Genomic DNA, 19,714 nt, shown 5'->3' on the forward strand with positions numbered 1-19,714 from the left:
CGCCCTTTATAGTTCCTGTTCCACCCCTCCCCTTTCGAGGGGTGGAGCGAGCTTGGCCTGGCCCCGCCCACTCAGGCTGAGAGAGCGGCCTTTTACCCTCAGGTTCGGAGGGCAGCCACCCTGGCTCCCTACAATCACAGAAAATAAAACTGATCTGATCTGTTAAGGAAACATCTCATTCTTTTATGAGACTTTCTGATCCTTGGAAAATACAGTATGTATATAAAGGAAGAATGTCAAGATCATGCCAATAGCTAATAGTTCCCTCCCTGCAATCCAACAGAAAGAAATGAAAGTCAATTTCACTGTAACAGGATGAATCAGCAGAAGCTGCTCACTTCAAAAGGCCTTTTGAACGTAGATGGATTCTTTGTACTTAAAAGTAACTAGTATTTTTCTTAAGCGTTCACTGTAAAATAATGAAAAGCCTTTTTATGCATTGCCAGGTAAATCACTACCACACAACATTAGTTAAAATCTTTGCTAAATAATGAAACTACTGCTCGGCCTCTCCCTATGAAAGCAAGTATTCCTATTTCTTGGAGGACATGGAGTTGTTTGTTTTCACATGACTTGACTTGTCATTTTTCTGGGCCCAGTTGGCTTTAAATAAAGTTTTGCCTGATTCGGACTACAGGATCAGACCCCTTGTACTATATTTTAAAATGATATCCATTCTGATGGCATTTCAATGGCTCAATCTTGCTACCTTTAAAGAAAAAAAAAATCAATTGAAACTTTGCCATTGACTTCACTGAAAGAAGAATCAGCCTTTAAAGATGTACATGCCCCACAATATTACCATCTTTTTGCTTACAAGTCAGAAAAATAATGAACAGATAAGCTGTGCTTTCATATAAATGCCAGAGAGATGAAATAGCCATGAGGCAGTATTTTGCCAGGAGGGGGAAAAAATAGTCACATAAAAGGTAACTGGAAAATTGTATTCAATATGGAAGTTCTTGAATTCAGAGGGAAATTTATGGTCAACAGCATTATCCATGATAATGTCTAAGTTAACTGCTAAAAAATATCAGCAAGACTGACTTTTTACAGTGCACCAAGTGATTACCCAGTGCAAAATCTTAAGATAACAAAATTGAACCGTGTGGCATGATAGAGACTTATAAAATAACAAGGATTACACCATTTCCTCAAAATGGAGCCGTTTTTCCACATCAAAAACTGAAAAGCCAGAACTGGTTTAGTCCAGTTACAAATCCTGTGTTTAGGTACAATAAATATAATTAAGGTAACTGAAAAATGACTGCCAGGTCAGAACTGAATACTTCCTGCCTCTGTGGCAATTTTTGCATGGGGTTAAATCATATTTAAGTGGGAAAACTGTGTTCCAGGTACTCAAGCACTGTAGAAAGTAAACTCTTCACTCTGTGCAGTCACACTCACATCATTGCTCCCCCCTCATAGCCGTGCAGCATGAAGAGATAGGATGGGGAGTAACTGCACATTGGTAGAATAAGAGGTGTACCACATCCTGACTTACACAAATAGGGAAGCAAGCAACGAAAGTTATAAACACACTGCTCCAAGGTAGGCATAAGACCCCTAGTTAAATATGAACCACTCCTCCCATTGGCTTAAATGGGACAGGATCAGGTTTGTTTAGAAAAAGGATGATCTAGCGGTCTTAGCTTCCAAAGTCAAAAACTGGGGATATCCTAATTTGTTGCACAGATGCATTTTGAGGCCATATGCATGTGAGTTTTTAAAGTATGGAAGTCACTACTGTATATAAATGCGTAATGTTATTACAGCCGGAGTAATAGTTTAACGGTGCGGCTAAATGGGACGAGTATACTCTCTGGCACACCACCCCTTCATTTCAGACTGCTTGGATACCGTGGTGATTGTTAGCACAGTGTGTCTCTAACCAATGAGTTTCACTTGCTGAGAGTTATAAATGAGTAGCAAGTTCCAGTACTGTACTGACTACGGACACACCACATGCAGAGCGAAGAGTGACTATTTCACCTAATTTATACAAGCCCTCCTGTAGCCAAGTACTGCATTTCATAGAATCATAGAATCATAGATTATAGGACTGGAAGGGACCTCGAGAGGTCATCGAGTCCAGTCCCCTGCCCGCATGGCAGGACCAAATACTGTCTAGACCATCCCTGATAGACATTTATCTAACCTACTCTTAAATATCTCCAGAGACGGAGATTCCACAACCTCCCTAGGCAATTTGTTCCAGTGTTTAACCACCCTGACAGTTAGGAACTTTTTCCTAATGTCCAACCTAGACCTCCCTTGCTGCAGTTTAAACCCATTGTTTCTGGTTCTATCCTTAGAGGCTAAGGTGAACAAGTTCTCTCCCTCCTCCTCATGACACCCTTTTAGATACCTGAAAACTGCTATCATGTCCCCTCTCAGTCTTCTCTTCTCCAAACTAAACAAACCCAGTTCTTTCAGCCTTCCTTCATAGGTCATGTTCTCAAGACCTTTAATCATTCTTGTTGGTCTTCTTTGGACCCTTTCCAATTTCTCCACATCTTTTTTAAAATGCGGCGCCCAGAACTGGACACAATACTCCAGCTGAGGCCTAACCAGAGCAGAGTAGAGCGGAAGAATGACTTCTCGTGTCTTGCTCACAACACACCTGTTAATGCATCCCAGAATCATGTTTGCTTTTTTTGCAACAGCATCACACTGTTGACTCATATTTAGCTTGTGGTCCACTATAACTCCTAGATCCCTTTCTGCCGTACTCCTTCCTAGACAGTCTTTTCCCATTCTGTATGTGTGAAATTGATTTTTCCTTCCTAAGTGGAGCACTTTGCATTTGTTTCATTCAGAATAAGGTTAGGAATCAGTTTCATGAATAAGGTTTTGCTTGCTCATGTTAGCAAGCCTCAGCCATTTTACAAAGTGTAGAAATTTGGCCCCACTACCTGCAGGTTACCTTCTGCATCATTAATCCAATTTTCTAATTTACTGTGTACAAAATGGGTTTACATTTTCATCTATAAACAACATAGGCAAGAAAACTACCAGTATTAAGTAGGAAATGCAGCTTCCAAAAGCTACATTATAAAATTAAGGTTTGTTCAAGAGTAAGTGCAGTGTTAAGTTTTCAAATTCAGGTTACGAATTTAAATTTAACATAATAAAACTTCCAGATGCAAAATCTTTATACATTCATCAAACATTAAAAAACATGCATATATGCATTCAAGGGTTCTTTAACATATAAAGAAATAACTAGCTTGATAGATCACAGTAGCACAAAGCACTTATACTCTTAAAATTGGACTATTAATTTAAGCAAGTCTCATTAAATTATATATAGAAACTTAATTTCTGTCTTATAGTTGACATCATAACAGAGTAAAAACAGAAAAATAACACATGTGAATAGGGTAGTTGAATAAATAAGCCATATGGTAACAAATATAACTGAGCAGTTTCGTACCTGCATTTTTTAATTTAAATGAACAGACACACTGATAAATTTTAAGATTTTAGCATTCCCAGTTCAGACTAAGAATCACTAAAACCTTTCAGGCCACTAACCCAAATGTTATTTTTATAGTTTTATTTCATTACAACACTACTAGCTCAGTGGTTTGAGCATTGGCCTGCTAAACCTAGGGTTGTGAGTTCAATCCTTGAGGGGGCCATTTAGGGAGCTGGGGCAAAAATCTGCCTGGGGATTGGTCCTGCTTTGAGCAGGGGGTTGGACTAGATGACCCCCTGAGGTCCCTTCCAACCCTGACATTCTATGATTCTATACAAGTATAAGTTAGGGCCTACCTTTGTATGGTAGGTTAACATCCTGTTTCCACCAAAATCTTTGCTAAAAAACTAATGGGTATATGAAGAGAGAATGTCAGGTTAAATTTGACCTACGATTTCGTTTCAGCTAACAATAGAAATTTTATAAAAGTTGGAAACAGTAGAAATATTTCCATGTAATGTTTAAAAAAAAAAAATGAAATTTTTTAAAACAGTGTTTGAAACTCAACATTGTAGCATTGTGCTAACATCAGACAGTGAAATTAACTGAAGATGTAACAAAGGTGAAATTGACTAATTTATTTCTGTTGTCTACACTGAAAAGTAGAATTACCATTATTATTACTGTGTACATCATGGTAGCACCTAAAGACCCATTGTAGCAGGCACTCCCCCCCCACCCCCAGCTCAGAGTTTGCCATCTACTTTAAATGATTTAGGCCTGGGTTTTCAAAAAGGAGCCTATGGGAATTAAACACCTAAATGCCAGTTGGATACCAACTCCTTAGAGCTTGTCTACACAGAGGCTGGGTCTACACTACCCGCCTGAATCGGCGGGTAGAAACGGGACGCGACAAATCGATCCCCGAATCGACACTCTTACTCCACCAGCGGAGGTGGGAGTAAGCGCCGTCGACAGGAAGCCGCAGAGGTCAATTTTGCCGCCGTCCCTACAGCGGGGTAAGTCGGCTGCGATACGTCGAATTCAGCTACGCTATTCACGTAGCTGAATTTGCCTATCTTAAATCGACCCCCCCCGTAGTGTAGATGTAGCCTGAGAAATTGTGCTGCTTTTATACCAATATAGTTAAGGCAGTACAAACACCCTACTGTGGGTATACTATACGGTTTGGACGTGCCTATACCAGTATAGCTTTTTGCCGGAAAGCCTGCTCTACGGGTTTTGTACCAATACAACTATTTCCATTAGGGGAGTGTTTTTAATTCCTAAATAGTTCAAAGTGACACACCCCCTACTGTGGATGCAGTTATATCAGTGTAAAGATACCTAGGACTGGTATCACTGATTCCCCTTCCCTACAGGAATAACTATACTGGTATAAGACACTTTTAATTTAAAGGTGTTTGTAACATAGGTAAAGATTTTATTTTCTTTTACATTATTTGTAAATCTGACAGTGCCCCTTTAAAGCAGCACTGGTCAGTCTCCTTCATTTTCAGATCAAATGGTTCTTGTTCTGTTTAGGAAGCCACTGCTCTCAATTTCACAGCTCTCTTTAGATCAATGGTACTGTAGGATTCGTTTTTTCACAACGCGAAAATGCATCTCCTCAAAGGGATTCTAGGAATATGTTTAAAATATCAAATTGTTACAAGAGAAACATATGAAATGAGAATTGGTATTGGAAACCCATGAGATGAAAAGACATAGTACAAGCACCCTTGTTTTGGATTAAATTTTTACAAGCCATTTTACTGAAGGTTCTTTGGTTTTTTTTATTGCTGGCTTTGCAGGGTAAATTTTATGGAAAGCTTTGTCACCTTCCAAAAAAAAAAAAAAAAAAAAAAGATCAAAACCATAAAAAACTGTAAATGGCACGTTTGATTTTGGGTTCATTCAAAACCAACATCCTTTATGTTTTACGCTAAGATTGGAGAGGTTACAGTGCCTTCAACCCTAACCGTAATTATATTAATCTGCAGAACAGTAAGGAATTATGGCTAGTTAAGTTATAAAATGTGAGAGGAGTTTTATTGCCTTGTAAACTTTTCCAGTTAACTTATTTGAAGAACAAAAAAGTAGTTGTGTATGGAACAACTGTCTTTTCTTAAAGACTGGGAAAAGAGAAGAACTAAAATAGTCTTGTTACTACAATCAAATTTGTATTTTTTTATTACATCTAAAATAAAATCTGTACAACACATATAAAAACGTTTCTGAAAATCTAAGTCATAGTCTTTTAGATAATTAAATCTATAAATAGCCATATAGTATAAAATGCAATGTTCATTACAGATTTTTTTAATAAAAACTCAATATAAAATATCTAAAGGCCACAACACAGTATTGGATTTGGGAATTAAGTATATGAACCAAATTTTTTAAGTTCTGTTTTGTTCCGGTTACCTGGCTTTATACTTTTGTTGTAATGCACTTTGCTTTCTCTATGAAGTTGGAGAAGAGGGTGTAAACTCCATTCATATGTAATGATTCATCATCACTACTTGTTAGTCTTTTCCAAAACCCATTCAATCACCTATACAAATAAAGGAGAAATCAGATTTTCAAAGTTGGTTTAATTTCAAGAACAAAAACCAAACTTCTGCAATATTATTGATTGAGCAAGTATAACCAAAAAGTTTACTGTGACAGAAGTTTTAGTAGGCAATGTTTTCACCAAGGAGAAGTCATTAACATACAACTGTTTGGATTTTTCACTCCTAAATAATTTCTTGCATTTAAAAAGGCCACTTTTTTAGCCTCAAAAGTTGACATACTGTAGTTCAATTTCTCCATGCACTGGTAACAAAGTACAGCCTCAATTCTAATACCCAGTGTTTTCCTTTTGAACAATTTCCTGCTTTATAAACTGAAGAACAAATGTTTTGTTTCATTGCTGGACCTACACCTATAGCGGTTGCTATTCCTCAAACTGGGTGGCCAAGCATAAGTCAATGCTTTTCCATCAGAGAGATTCTGGCACACTAAAAGGCCCTATAAATTGTTGTTGCAGAGCAGGAGAGGCAGCATGGTCTAGCAGACAGAAAATCCTGAATTCTAATGCCTGGTTCTATCATTGACTTACAATGAGGTCTATTTCCCGGTTTGGGAAAATGGAGATAATACCTCCTCCTTTCCTCACAGATGAGTTTGGGAGCATTAGTGTGTAGACTACTGCTAGAGGTTAGAGCTGGTATGGAGGTGCAGGGGTACTATGAATGAATATCCCTGGCTTACCACCTATCCTTTACAATCTGTGTGCTTAGGGGTGGATTTATTCTACAGGAGGATAGGGTGGGGCAAACACTGCGCTCGTAGAATAATCATGGAGAAACTCCATGGTGAGTTCTTGCAGTTTTCCGTTCAGTTAGCCCCTCTTCCACCAAGGGTTTTGCTATGGGAATGAACCAAGCAAATCCTTACATTTTATTTTACAGTATAGAGAACAAAAATGGCAAAATTCCACAGTGCTCATCACCATAACTAAGTTTCTCTAATGAGGTATCCAGGATAAGACTCAATGCACTGATAAATTTCTGGACAGGAGTATTTTCTCCCAGTATGTTCCCCATATTAAAATTCACATTAATCTTCCTGACACCCAAATGAGCCCAGTCAGCATTGCCTCAAGTTTCTATTTATAGGTATTCCCAGAGCTTGGATCTACCATTTCTATAATTCTTCCTTTAGAACAACTGTATTTCCTTTTACAACATAATGGTCTCCCTAATGATCCATTTGTGCAGAGACTCCTCTGTGAAACAGAAGATCATGTACACATTTTTCTCACTAATGTGAAAAAGTTTTGAGTCTTTTTCCTTATTTCAAATCTCTCTCTCTGACAAGGGCCACCCTTATTAGAACAATTTCGATAGCAAGTCAACATCTGCAACTGGAATTTTGCACTGAGGGAAACTAACCTCAAAAGAACTCTCACAATACAAACTAGAGAACATAGAGAACACAACAGATGGTCTCCTCTGTTCACCCATTAAAGCCATGTACGAACCCACATTCCAAGAAGCAACAGCAGTAGATTTCACACAGCAGCGTATGAGGAACACATTTCCAGAACATCCAGGAATAGGTTACCTGTTTAGCATTGTTGTTTGCTGTTTTCTTCATTTCATCAAACAGTCCTCTGGAAGTTTTCAGATCCTAAACAGAGAACACATCATTTTATAGAACTGATGCCAGACAGACTTGAACATACATATACATACCTCCTCTGGAGCTGATGCTAACATTAAAGTTACCTGTAGGGACTTTCCCTGATTCAGGATCTCCTAGAGCTCCCTAATTGGAAACATTAATTACTTATTTCTTTTCTGAGACTACCCTCTCTCCTAATCCATTAACAATGGGTTGTGCGTCTCCCTGTAGTTACCAGAGGCCATCCAAATTTGTCACTCAAGTTTTGGGGTTTAGCCATGCCCTTCCTGCCCCCTGAACACTTTCAAAGCTACAGAAATGCTGTTCAAAATTCTTATAGCTCCTGACTGAACATTTAACTACACCTCTACCCCGATATAATGTGGCCTGATATAACATGAATTCGGATATAATGCGGTAAAGCAGTGCTCCAGGGGGGCGGGGCTGCGCACTCCGGCGGATCAAAGCAAGTTCGATATAACACGGTTTCACCTATAACACGGTAGGATTTTTTGGTTCCCGAGGACAGCGTTATATTGGGGTAGAGGTGTATAACCATGCAAATTTACTGCGCTCTTGTAACAAAGGGCATAGTTCCGAAATATATGTGACCAGGGTAGGTGAAACTGTGAGAGAGATCAGTCCCAAAAAGGAAAACCACCACATCGGGAAACAGATTTTCTATTTTGGAGTCTGGCCCCTCCCACTACTAATGGCATGTATAGCAAGCAGGTAGGAATGTAGTAGAAGGGGAAAAGAGAACTAAGCATGTATATTTCCTGCAACCTTTAAGGGGAAAATATTGCCTCACCCCCAGTGGAAAACATAATACCATAGTACTAGTGTGGTTCTATTGCACAGTGTGGGGAAGAATTCAGCGGACCCAAGCACTTTGAGGTGTGGGGCTGCACCATTTAGTTCCTTACCCCTTAAAAAACCTATTTGAATGCAGAGAGCTTTTTTAAGAGGTAAGGCCATCAGATTTACAACTACATAGGTCCAGCAGCTACTCCTCCCTTCAGTGTCCTGTGTGGGAAGGAGAGCATCCTATACCCCCTTCATCCATCATCTACAGCCCACTCATCCAGGCTGTTGGCTAAAGAGAGAATTTGCCTCTTACTACTTAGTTCCCTAAACCTCTAGGGTAACATTTTCAGAAGTGCCTATGTAACCTAGGAGCCTAAACCACACTGACTTTCAAAGTCACTTAGGCACTTTTAAAATTTTTTTCCCAATCACTTCTGAAAACTGAGGGTAACTGAAAACACAAGACTGCCTGGTGAAAAGTGTTGGATTGCCGTGGAGTTCTACAGAAAGTTCACGGGCACTTTGCTGAGCAATGTCATGGAGTCTATAGTTCCAACCACTTGCACAAATTCTCCTCCTTTTCAGCCAGTAGCTTTGGAACATTACAGCAAGAAGGAAGGACATTACAGCAAGAAGTGAAGATTACAGACTCAGCATGAAGTTTGACATCTCCCTCTTCACCTTGTAATCAATGGGCTTTGTCCAGAACAATGAATGTGCTCTTCATTGTCACAAGAGAAACATAATGGTCTCCTAAAGCTTTATATAAGTGAGGGAAAGTTTTTGAAACCTCTGCAATCAGTGTTTAGATTAGATTCTAAAAAGGGAAAGAAAAATACATAAAGAGTTAGAGAGAGATTACTGCAAGTCAAGTCAGGAGAGGGCTTCTGATGATAAAGCAGCATCTTTACTTGTCTCCAGACTGATGATTGGCTCTGTTATACATTGAGGGAATCCAGATATAAAGTACAAAATAACTGCAGCACAATATAAGGCATTGATAAGACTACTTTTGAAGGTAAAGGCATGTTCAACAGATATAAATACACATCAGATTGGTGTAAATTGGTCAGAAAATAGATGCAAGTGGGTACAAACAGTAAAGTAGGGTAATCTGCATCCACTAAATGCCCAAACAGGTGTTCAAAGCATGTGCAATGTATACACAGAGGTGACAGAAGGGGCTGAGGGGCCATATAGCAACAAAACTAACAGAAGAATGTAAGATAAAGCAGCTGCTCCTCTGCCCCCCAATCTCTCCTACATTGTCTTCTTGGTTGTTTTTCTTGCTCTATCTCATTGTTCTGACTCCTCAGGATACGTTACTCCTATACAACATAATCGGAGTGCAAGTTATTCTACTTTACCACATGCACCCAATTACACACTGGGAAAATGGGCCTAACTCACATCACTGCAATTTCCATATCTTAGAACAGGTCAACGTTTGGCCCAATACACTTGTCTTGGTGGAGAGGGAAGATGAATTATGAAGAGCAAGCCTTGCTAACCTTTCTTGTGTAGAATAGAAACAACAGGTGGTCACGGATGGTCAGTAGCTCCAGGGGTTGTGAAGTAACACATTTAAATAAGCACCTCACATGCAATTCAATTTATCAAACTACAAGATTAAAAGTGTTTGAAAAACAGACATTAGAAATATCCTTGCAGTGAAGTGAACCTATGCTCTAAGTTTGCTACTGAAATTCACAATTTCTTCCACAACAGCTTCCCAGTAAAACATATGCCTGAAAAGTAGACACCAACTAAATATGATATATAGGCTTGGTTAGTGAAGGAAAAAAAGCTTTAAAAACGGCCCCTTATTTCTGAAATCTGCTATTTTATCTAATAGCAAAATAGCAGACTGTATCCGTAATGAAACTTTGGCCAGATCTAAAAGTGCAAAGCTTTTCTCTACACTCTGTTGATTTACACTTGTTGACTGCTAGCATTTTATTTTCTTAACACAGTCACTAGGAAATAGCGACACTGTCAAGACTGGACCTCATAGACTCAGATTTACCAGTTACATTCGGGGTGATCGGATTCTTGTTCAGTTTTATAATTTTGTTTGCCCTGCATCTTGGAAGCACAAAACATGGGTTCATGTGTCCAACAGCAGACAAACTTAGCTCTGGATCCTCCATCACATGGCTGTGCAGAGCAATTTCCCTTTTATAAGCTTTCAGCAAATAGAGCAAAAAATACATTTTTAAAGGTATAATATATTTGGCGCTGCCAATCTCGAACATCATATCCCTTTAAATGTGTTAATCCTGGATATAGTTTTGGTGGAGTAACTACGTACAATTGTGAGAGCAAGCGGTGGGAAAAAGTACCTTTAAATAGAACTTGGATATCTCAAACAGACGCTGGCTGCATGATGCAAAGCATTTGTGGTTCTCTGCAATGCCGTGTTTCTTAAGTGTTTTAGCAACCACTTCCGTCAGCATCTTGGAGACAACACAGGCACACTTAGGAATTAGAATCAATTATCACCATGACAAGCTTTCCAATAGCCCACTTTTAAAGAATAAACCCATACAGAACTTCTTCCCCTTCTGCCCCAAAGATTAATTTTAGGGAGGCAGTTTTGTGACTTGAACGGAGTATCGGACTGGAAGCCAGGAAATCCTCAGTTCTAGCCTTGACTCTGCCATTTTGCAGCTTAGGGCAAAGTTATTTAACAGAGTTTCCATTTCCTTCATCTGGAAAATGAAGAGAATACCTACTTCACCGGAGTGCTGAGGATTAGTTAACATTTACATAGTGCTTTAAGATGGAACACTCTGTATAGCTGCTAGGCATTATTTAAAATAAAGTGATATATATTGTATTTTCCTGCTTCACATATCCATGAGGGTAATGGAAAATCCTCATTTTCATATTTTTCACAGATTCATAGGGTTTAAGGCCCAAAGACACTATTAAATCTTCTAGTCTCACCTCCTGTACATCACAGGCCATTTAATTTCACACAGTTACCCCCGTATGGAGCTCAACAACTTGTGTTTGGCTAAGCATATCTTTGAGAAAGGCATCCAGTCTTGACAACAAGATACGGAGAATCCACCACTTCCCCTGTTAGTTTGTTCCAATAACTGATCACCCTCACTGTTGAACATTTGTGCCTTATTTCTAATTTGAATCGGACTGGTTCCATTCAATCCATCCACTGGTTCTGGTTCTGCCTTTCTCTACCAGATTAAAAAGCCCTTTAGTAGCCAGTATTTTCTCTCCATGACATACTTACATGTTGTAATCAGGTCGCCTTTCAGTCTGCTTTTTGACAAGCTAAACAGATTGACCTAAGTTTCTCATTGTAAGTCATTTTCTCCAGCTCTCAAATAATTTTTTTCTTGGCTCTTTTTGGCTTCTTCCCCAATTTTTCAACACACTTTTTAAAATGGGGGACACCAGACCTGTACGCAGTATTCTAGTATCTATCTCACCAATGCTGAGATCAAATCCCCTTCCTGCTCCTACTTGCTACTCCCCTGTTCGTACAACCAAGGACAGCATTAGCTCTTTTGCCACAACATCACACATCACACTGGGAGTTCAATGATGAGTTGCCTGTCCACTAGGACACTTCGATCCTTTTCAGAGTCATTGATTTATAGGATATGGTCCCCCACTCCACAGGCCTGCATTCCTTGTTTGTAGATGCAGAACTGGACATTTGGTTGTATTCATAGAATCACAGAGTATCAGGGTTGGAAGGGACCTCAGGAGGTCATCTAGTCCAACCCCCTGCTCAAAGCAGGACCAATACCCAGACAGATTTTTGTCCCAGATCCCTAAATGGCCCCCTCAAGGATTGAACTCACAACCCTCGGTTTAGCAGGCCAATGCTCAAACCACTGAGCTATCCCTCCCCTCATTAAAACACATTTTGATTGAATGGGCCCAGTTTACTAAGTAAATTTTAACAGCATTGATTTTATATATAGTTTCAAGTCATTAATGCAAAAGCTGAGTAATGTTGAGACTTAGACCAATCCCTGTGAAACCCACTGGAGACAGACACCCCCATTTGATGAGGGTTCCCCACTGACGACTACTGTGAGCTCTGTCAGTTAGCCTGTTCTTAATGCATTTAATGTGGGCTCTATTCATATTGTATAGTCTCATTTTTCAATTAGAATGTTGAGCGGTAGTAAGTCAAACACCTTACAGAAATCCAACTATATATTACATCTATACCACTATTACCTTTATCAACTAACCTTGCAATTTCATCAAAGAATGAAATCTGGTTTGTCCAGCAAGACCTATTTTCCATAAAACCATGCTGTCTGGCATTAATAATAACCCCATCCTTTATTTTTTATGTATTGAATCCCATACCAGGTTTTCCATTTACTTGCCTTGGATTGATGACCAGCCTATAGTTATCCAGGTCATCCATGGCTGATTTTGAATACTGATACATTAGCACTCTTTCAGCACCTCAGTACTTTGCCTGCCCAGCTGCCCTCCTGGCAAACAGATTTGGGGGAGGCAAGGAGGCTGAGCGCCCCACATCCTTGGCAGCCTAGTTATCTCTCTGGCAACTAGGGGGTGTAGGAAGTGATGGAAAACTGGGGTGCTCACACTTCGGCAGTCAGCTGGGAAGGACTGTCAATTTCATTTTCTGCAGGCAGAAAGCCAAAAGGCTACATTTTGGTTTTTCCAACATGGAATTTTCCTGGAAATCCCTTTCTATGAAAAATTCCATGTTTTTAACTTTTCATTGCCATTTGGGATGAAAAAAAATGTTCCCCCCCCCAAAGAGTCCAATTTTTTCACAGGAATGGATTTCCATTTCCAGATGGCTCTAGATACAAGCACACCATCCTGCTTCTTTCCAAATACAGAAGAGAAATATTTACTGAACACTTCTTCCTTTTCTCCATCTTTAACAATAACACCATCTCCTTCTAGTAATTGGCCTATATCACTGCTAGGATTTTTGTTCCGGATATTCCCCTGCCCCAAAATTATCTTATTGTTTTTAGCTTTGCCAACCACGGATCCTTCCCTGATATCTGGCTTCCCTTATCAATTTTCTATATTTCATAACTTCTAATTTATATTCATTTCAATTTCCCCTTTTTCACGTTATCTATTGCTGTTTGTCTCTTTCTTTTCCGACAGTCCTGTACTCCTTACTTATACAAAACTTCTCTTGATTTCTACAAATTTCCCTTGAGCAGACCTAAGTATTAAAGATTTGGGGATTTGTCCCACATTTTGAAAGAATGCTGAATGAGGCTACAAATGGGGAATCTTATCTTTTAGCGGGGAGGCATCTGGAGGGGGAAGACAAATATATATTTACCCGTATATGTTTCTGAGATCTTGATTCCTTAATTGGCTTTGAAGTTTCTGACTCTTGCATACATCTCTGACTTGCTGGGCCAGCCTCTGCAGTTACTTTGTTGGCCTGACCACTAGGCTGCTTAACAGATGCAGATGTTAGAGACAGCTGCCTGGCTGATCTGCCTGGCTGTTGTCTTATGATACCTACTGAATGGTGACCCACACTACTTCCGCTTGCCTGAGACATGAGAGAATCTGTGCTTTCAGTTTTTATTAATCTGGAGGGAAAAAAAAAGAAAAAAAAATAAGATAAGTGTTTATGGTCTTGCTGGTTTTGTCTCAGCTATAAAAGGCTACTATAACTGCTTAAAATATTGAAGACATACAGTACTCTCAAACAAATGGAAGCTGAAAATGGTGAGCAGTGACAAACTATTAATAGAATTTCCTTCCTAATAAGTGAGGAAGACTCTCTTCCCTTACCTACTAATGATTTGTTCTCCGACAGTTAAACCAGAACAGAGTGAAGGGGTCTTTTGTATAGCAAATGCTACAGAAAAACCATAGTTTGGAACAAATCACAGTGGTTAACTGAAGGGACAGAGGAGATGCAATCAAATTAAAGGTGGACATGAAAACTGCAGGAATTTCTTCCCTCTGCCCCCATCCCAATTGAAAAAATGTCCTTGTTTGGCATATTCTCCCATGTGGATCCTCTCCCAGTTACGCCAGTAAAAATGAAGAAGAATAGGCCTGCCAAGTCACCAAGTCCAGTGCTTTAGTCTCAATCTAGACCAGACAGGGTCAAGAAGAGAATGCTTGAAACTCCTAAGGTAAGGGCTCAATCCAGTGAAATGGAGAACAACCACAATTCCCCTTCTTACTATTTATACAGAACACCAGAATCTAGCAGGGTCTTTGCTGAGGAAGTATATTAAAATCCCCACTTGACACAATCCCTGTCTGAAGAGCAGGTGTGCAGCAACAAGAGCGTAACTAACAATTGGGGGGACAGGATGGGAAGAATTACAGTAATAAGATCACAATTGCTCAGCTGTGACATATGCACTCGCTGATGGTTTTACATTGATGCAAATGATATAAAAATGCTTCTTGTGGGGGATTCTGAAAAACTGGGTTTTTAAAAGGATTTGAATAAGGAGAGGGTCAGGGCTGAGTGAACTGGAACTTCAGTGGGTCTTCTTTACTTAAACTGTGAGCTCTATGGGCTGTGGACTGTATTATTCTAGGTTTGTACAGTTACCAGCACAATTCGCTGAGGCCTCACAGCGCTATTGCAAAACAAATAACGATTTGAGTGCTACTAAGCGCATTTTGGCACCTCTCAAGAGACACTCAGCACCTTGCAGGATACAGCCCTCAATTTCTTAAATTAAAATGCCTTAGGTTTGTGGTTTTGATGCATCTAATGCAGTCGATCATAGATCATACTTGAGAAATATCAAACTGACAGAAGAGGGAGTAAACATTTAAATAGATAGATCCTTTAAAAAAATCTTAATTTTTTAAATTTTATTTAGTGCATTACCTCTTGTTGGGATAAAAGCAATCCAAGTCTTTTGATCTGCGTTTTAGCCTCGATGATTCTGTTCTGAGTTCACTTTGTAAAGATTCCCCATCGGGGACACTTCCAGGCTCTGACAAAACTGCAGGAGACGGAAGAGGGCTCAAGACACATGGTACAGGACAGCACTCTTTAGTACAGGTAGTCTGTGTTTCATAGCGAATAAGACGAGTCTGAAGTTCAGCAAATTTCACATCTCTCTCTAAAGCTTTTCTGTTATCCAGACAGTATCTAAAATTGAAATAAAAAACATAACAGAACCACAAAACCAGTGACCACTGTAACAGAGTTGGGGAATTTTTTCCCATTAAAAAAACTGAATAACCATGCTTAACTTCAACTATAGAAATGTCTGCAGTGCCTCTTTACTTGAATCGCTAGGTTGCCCTTGACAACTTCTGTGAATGACCTAATAAACTAGATTGCATGATAGACTCTCTCGTGGATTCTGCTACATTCAAGTCAACAAGATGAAGTTGGGTTACATATTTAATATGGGCCAAATCCCACTATCCTTACTCAGTTCTCTCTCGAGTAAAATTTCCATTGAAGGCAACAGAAAGTTTACTTGAATTCTTGAATGCAGGATTTGGCTTTATGGAAGTCTTGTTTCTCCCTTTAGCACATACTGGGATGTTGACAATAGATTGTGTTTCTCTTAGAAATATAATCAGGCTCTTGTTAAATATTGAAAGTTATCAATTTCTTTGCTTTATATTTTATTGAAAGCTTTCTGCTACATGACAGACATTTGCATTCTAGTAATGCATTAAGCTATGTGACTTTCAGATACAAGGATTGTATACGAATCTATATAGTATAGATCTCAGAGAAACCATCTGTGTGGTTTCAACAGCCCCAAGACATCAGATCTTTTTTGAGAACCCAAAACCCAGTGGTGTTCACCCACATCAGGTACTCTTTTTCAGAGTGCAAGGATTAAGATTAGGGGCAAGAAAAATCACATTCAAGCAAAACTGGCAACACAACCTGAGCAATATACTTCAGTCCCTTTCCTCCAACCCTTTTTACTCATCTCCTCCAAACCACAGTATTTTAAGTGAGCTTTCAGACTCTTATGAAAGTCTATTTCTATCTACTCTATGTCAGGTATTTCTAGGGAGTCCATCACTCTATTGACTAGGTCCATGTTATTCCTTCTCTTCCCCTCACCCACACTTTCAGGAAGAGCACTTGAGGTATCCATAAAGCGCCAACAGGGGTGATAAAATTATACTACATAAATCTGTAGTGCTAAAACACTGAAATTTGGTCATCAGATTAGGATGCAAAACTGATGGTTTATTGTTCGGTCCTTTTCTGTATTTTAGAATGTTTATTCCTCCTAAGAGACGTATAAAGTCACGTGTAAAAAATAAATAAATAAATAAAAATGTGGTTTTGTGCTGAGGTGCAGGGCTGTGTGCGTTTGGAGTTATTGTGTGTGCGGTTTCTTTTGTTGTGTGGGTGGTTGTGTTGACTTGTGTGTGAAATTTTTGCATGCAAATAATCTGTAGAGGAAGGGTGATGTGTTATCATAGCTAATTCAACCAAACTGCCTAGAACGCTTGGCATGGCATAGATCCTTACTGTAGATGTACACCACACGGGTGTAATCTGTAAAGTCAACATGGCTGAGAACTTAAAATTGGACAGTAACAGACTGTGATAATTCAACCTGGTGATGTTCTGAACAAGAAGAGCTTTCTACCATGCTTGCAGCTGTTCCTATCATTTCATACTGATTCAAAGGACATGCTAGACTTCAGAGTGACACACACACACACTGACATTCCTGGAATATTCTATAGATACGTACAGCAATCTTCACCACAATTTTCATTTACATTATAAACATATCTCATGACTATTCAGCTGAAAATGTTTATAATTTGATTTGAAGTAAAACCATATTTTAATTTAGACATTTAATTATGTAAATGAAGCATCTCTCTCAGAAGCTACAGGCCTGAATATAGATGCAGCAAACTTAAAGCAGTACAACTTGTGTGTATATAGACAAGGCCAAAGTCACATTCTTCATTACCATCAAGGAGACAGGAGTATAACAGTTGATACCAGTCCAGAAAGTGAGGGTAAAGAAAACAGAAGAGGTTGTGGGTTTTTGGTTTTTTTGGGGTGGTCTTGAGAAGAAACAAAAAACATGTTATGCTCAGGACTAAAACCATTTAGTAAACATCCCAAACATATTTGTAAATCTACTTCTCTATAAATAGTTTCCAGGTTGCATAAAGTGGGTCCCACCTATAACTTGGGTTTTATGCTAGTTGACAATGTTGAGAAAATAATTACATCAAGCAATGCAAGGAAACTTACTCAAGCCCATGATAATGGCACCCAGCTGCTTTTTCGAAAGACAGACCTCCCAGCTTCCGTGGAGTAAGCTCTGGCGTCAGAAGAAAAGCATTTTCACTAAAAGAAAAGAGTATGTATTTTAAATTAGATCTATATGTTAGTATCAAAATTGCCATTTGGTTTAGTGAGCACTTTGAATGAAGCCCAATATGAAGCTGTGTATTGCGATCTCTAACACGGTAACTGAACTGTGCGTAAGAGTCACTAAATTAAAAACCTATTTCAAAAGTTAATACTGCATGCACAGACAACTACAAATTAAAACCTTCCGAGAAGACTAGATGCTACGTTGTACGTACAAAAGCTTACAAATGGAAAAGAATTACATTAGGAATTCATAAAAACAACAAGGAGTCTGGTGGCACCTTAAAGACTAACAGATTTATTTGGGCATAAGCTTTCGTGGGTAAAAACCTCCCTTCTTCAGATGCATAGAGTGAAAGTTACAGATGCAGGCATTATATACTGACACATGGAGAGCAGGGAGTTACTTCGCAAGTGAAGAACCAGTGTTGACAGGGCCAATTCAATCAGGGTGGATGTAGTCCACTCCCAATAATAGATGAGGAGGTGTCAATTCCAGGAGAGGAAAAGCTGCTTCTGTAATGAACCAGCCACTCCCAGTCCCTATTCAAGCCCAGATTAATGGTGTTAAATTTGCAAATGAATTTTAGTTCTGCTGTTTCTCTTTGAAGTCTGTTTCTGAAGTTTTTCTGTTCAATGATAGTGACTTTTAAATCTGTAATAGAATGACCTGGGAGACTGAGGTGTTCACTTACTGGCTTATGTATGTTACCATTCCTGATGTCCGATTTGTGTCCATTTATTCTTTTGCGGAGGGACTGTCCGGTTTGGCCAATGTACATGGCAGAGGGGCATTGCTGGCACATGATGGCATATATAACATTAGGAATTCATGTACATTTATATCTACCCTCTAATGCAGTACTATGGACAGGCAATCTACTTCTACCAATACACACCCTTCAAGTATGAAACTGATCTGCTGATATGCAAATTTAAATTGAAAATACAGAAAACTATTATAATGACTTGTGAGATACTTCATCAATTAAGAATATGCAATGTGAAAACATTTCACGTTCGTATATAGCAACGTGAATATATATAGCAATATAGTTGATATTCCCCATTTTCATAGAATCATAGAATATCAGAGTTGGAAGGGACCTCAAGAGGTCATCTAGTCCAACCCCCTGCTCAAAGCAGGACCAATTCCCAGCTAAATCATCCCAGCCAGGGCTTTGTCAAGCCGGGCCTTAAAAACCTCCAAGGAAGGAGACTCCACCACCTCCCTAGGTAACGCATTCCAGTGTTTCACCACCCTCCTAGTGAAATAGTTTTTCCTGATATCCAACCTGGACCTCCCCCACTGCAACTTGAGACCATTGCTCCTTGTTCTGTCATCTGCCACCACTGAGAACAGCCGAGCTCCATCCTCTTTGGAACCCCCCTTCAGGTAGTTGAAGGCTGCTATCAAATCCCCCCTCATTCTTCTCTTCTGGAGACTAAACAATCCCAGTTCTCTCAGCCTCTCCTCATAAGTCATGTGCTCCAGACCCCTAATCATTTTTGTTGCCCTCCGCTGGACTCTTTCCAATTTTTCCACATCCTTCTTGTAGTGTGGGGCCCAAAACTGGACACAGTATTCCAGATGAGGCCTCACCAATGTCGAATAAAGGGGAACGATCACGTTCCTCGATCTGCTGGCAATGCCCCTACTTATACAGCCCAAAATGCCGTTAGCCTTCTTGGCAACAAGAGCACACTGTTGACTCATATCCAGCTTCTCGTCCACTGTGACCCCTAGGTCCTTTTCAGCAGAACTGCTACCTAGCCATTCGGTCCCTAGTCTGTAGCAGTGCATGGGATTCTTCCGTCCTAAGTGCAGGACTCTGCACTTGTCCTTGTTGAACCTCATCAGGTTTTTTTCTGCCCAGTCCTCTAATTTGTCTAGGTCCCTCTGTATCCGATCCCTACCCTCTAGTGTATCTACCACGCCTCCTAGTTTAGTGTCATCTGCA

At 39.6% G+C, this 19,714-nt stretch overlaps 1 protein-coding gene across 1 annotated transcript in view; it reads right to left on the bottom strand.

The window, feature by feature from the left end:
• Positions 1-5,591: 5,591 nt before the first annotated feature.
• MTBP (MDM2 binding protein) overlaps positions 5,592-19,714 on the bottom strand; it is a 62,558-nt gene continuing 48,435 nt past the window's right edge. The window contains exons 17-22 of the mRNA XM_054018473.1: positions 17,631-17,726; positions 15,258-15,524; positions 13,728-13,986; positions 10,744-10,857; positions 7,535-7,600; positions 5,592-5,978 (exon numbers count right to left, since the gene is read on the bottom strand). Coding sequence (XP_053874448.1) covers positions 5,943-5,978; positions 7,535-7,600; positions 10,744-10,857; positions 13,728-13,986; positions 15,258-15,524; positions 17,631-17,726 — 838 coding nt within the window. The 3' untranslated portion in view covers positions 5,592-5,942. The remainder of the gene's footprint in view (positions 5,979-7,534; positions 7,601-10,743; positions 10,858-13,727; positions 13,987-15,257; positions 15,525-17,630; positions 17,727-19,714) is intronic.

The sequence above is a fragment of the Malaclemys terrapin genome, chromosome 2 (genome assembly GCF_027887155.1).
Source record: "Malaclemys terrapin pileata isolate rMalTer1 chromosome 2, rMalTer1.hap1, whole genome shotgun sequence".
Taxonomy (NCBI): Eukaryota; Metazoa; Chordata; order Testudines; family Emydidae; genus Malaclemys; species Malaclemys terrapin.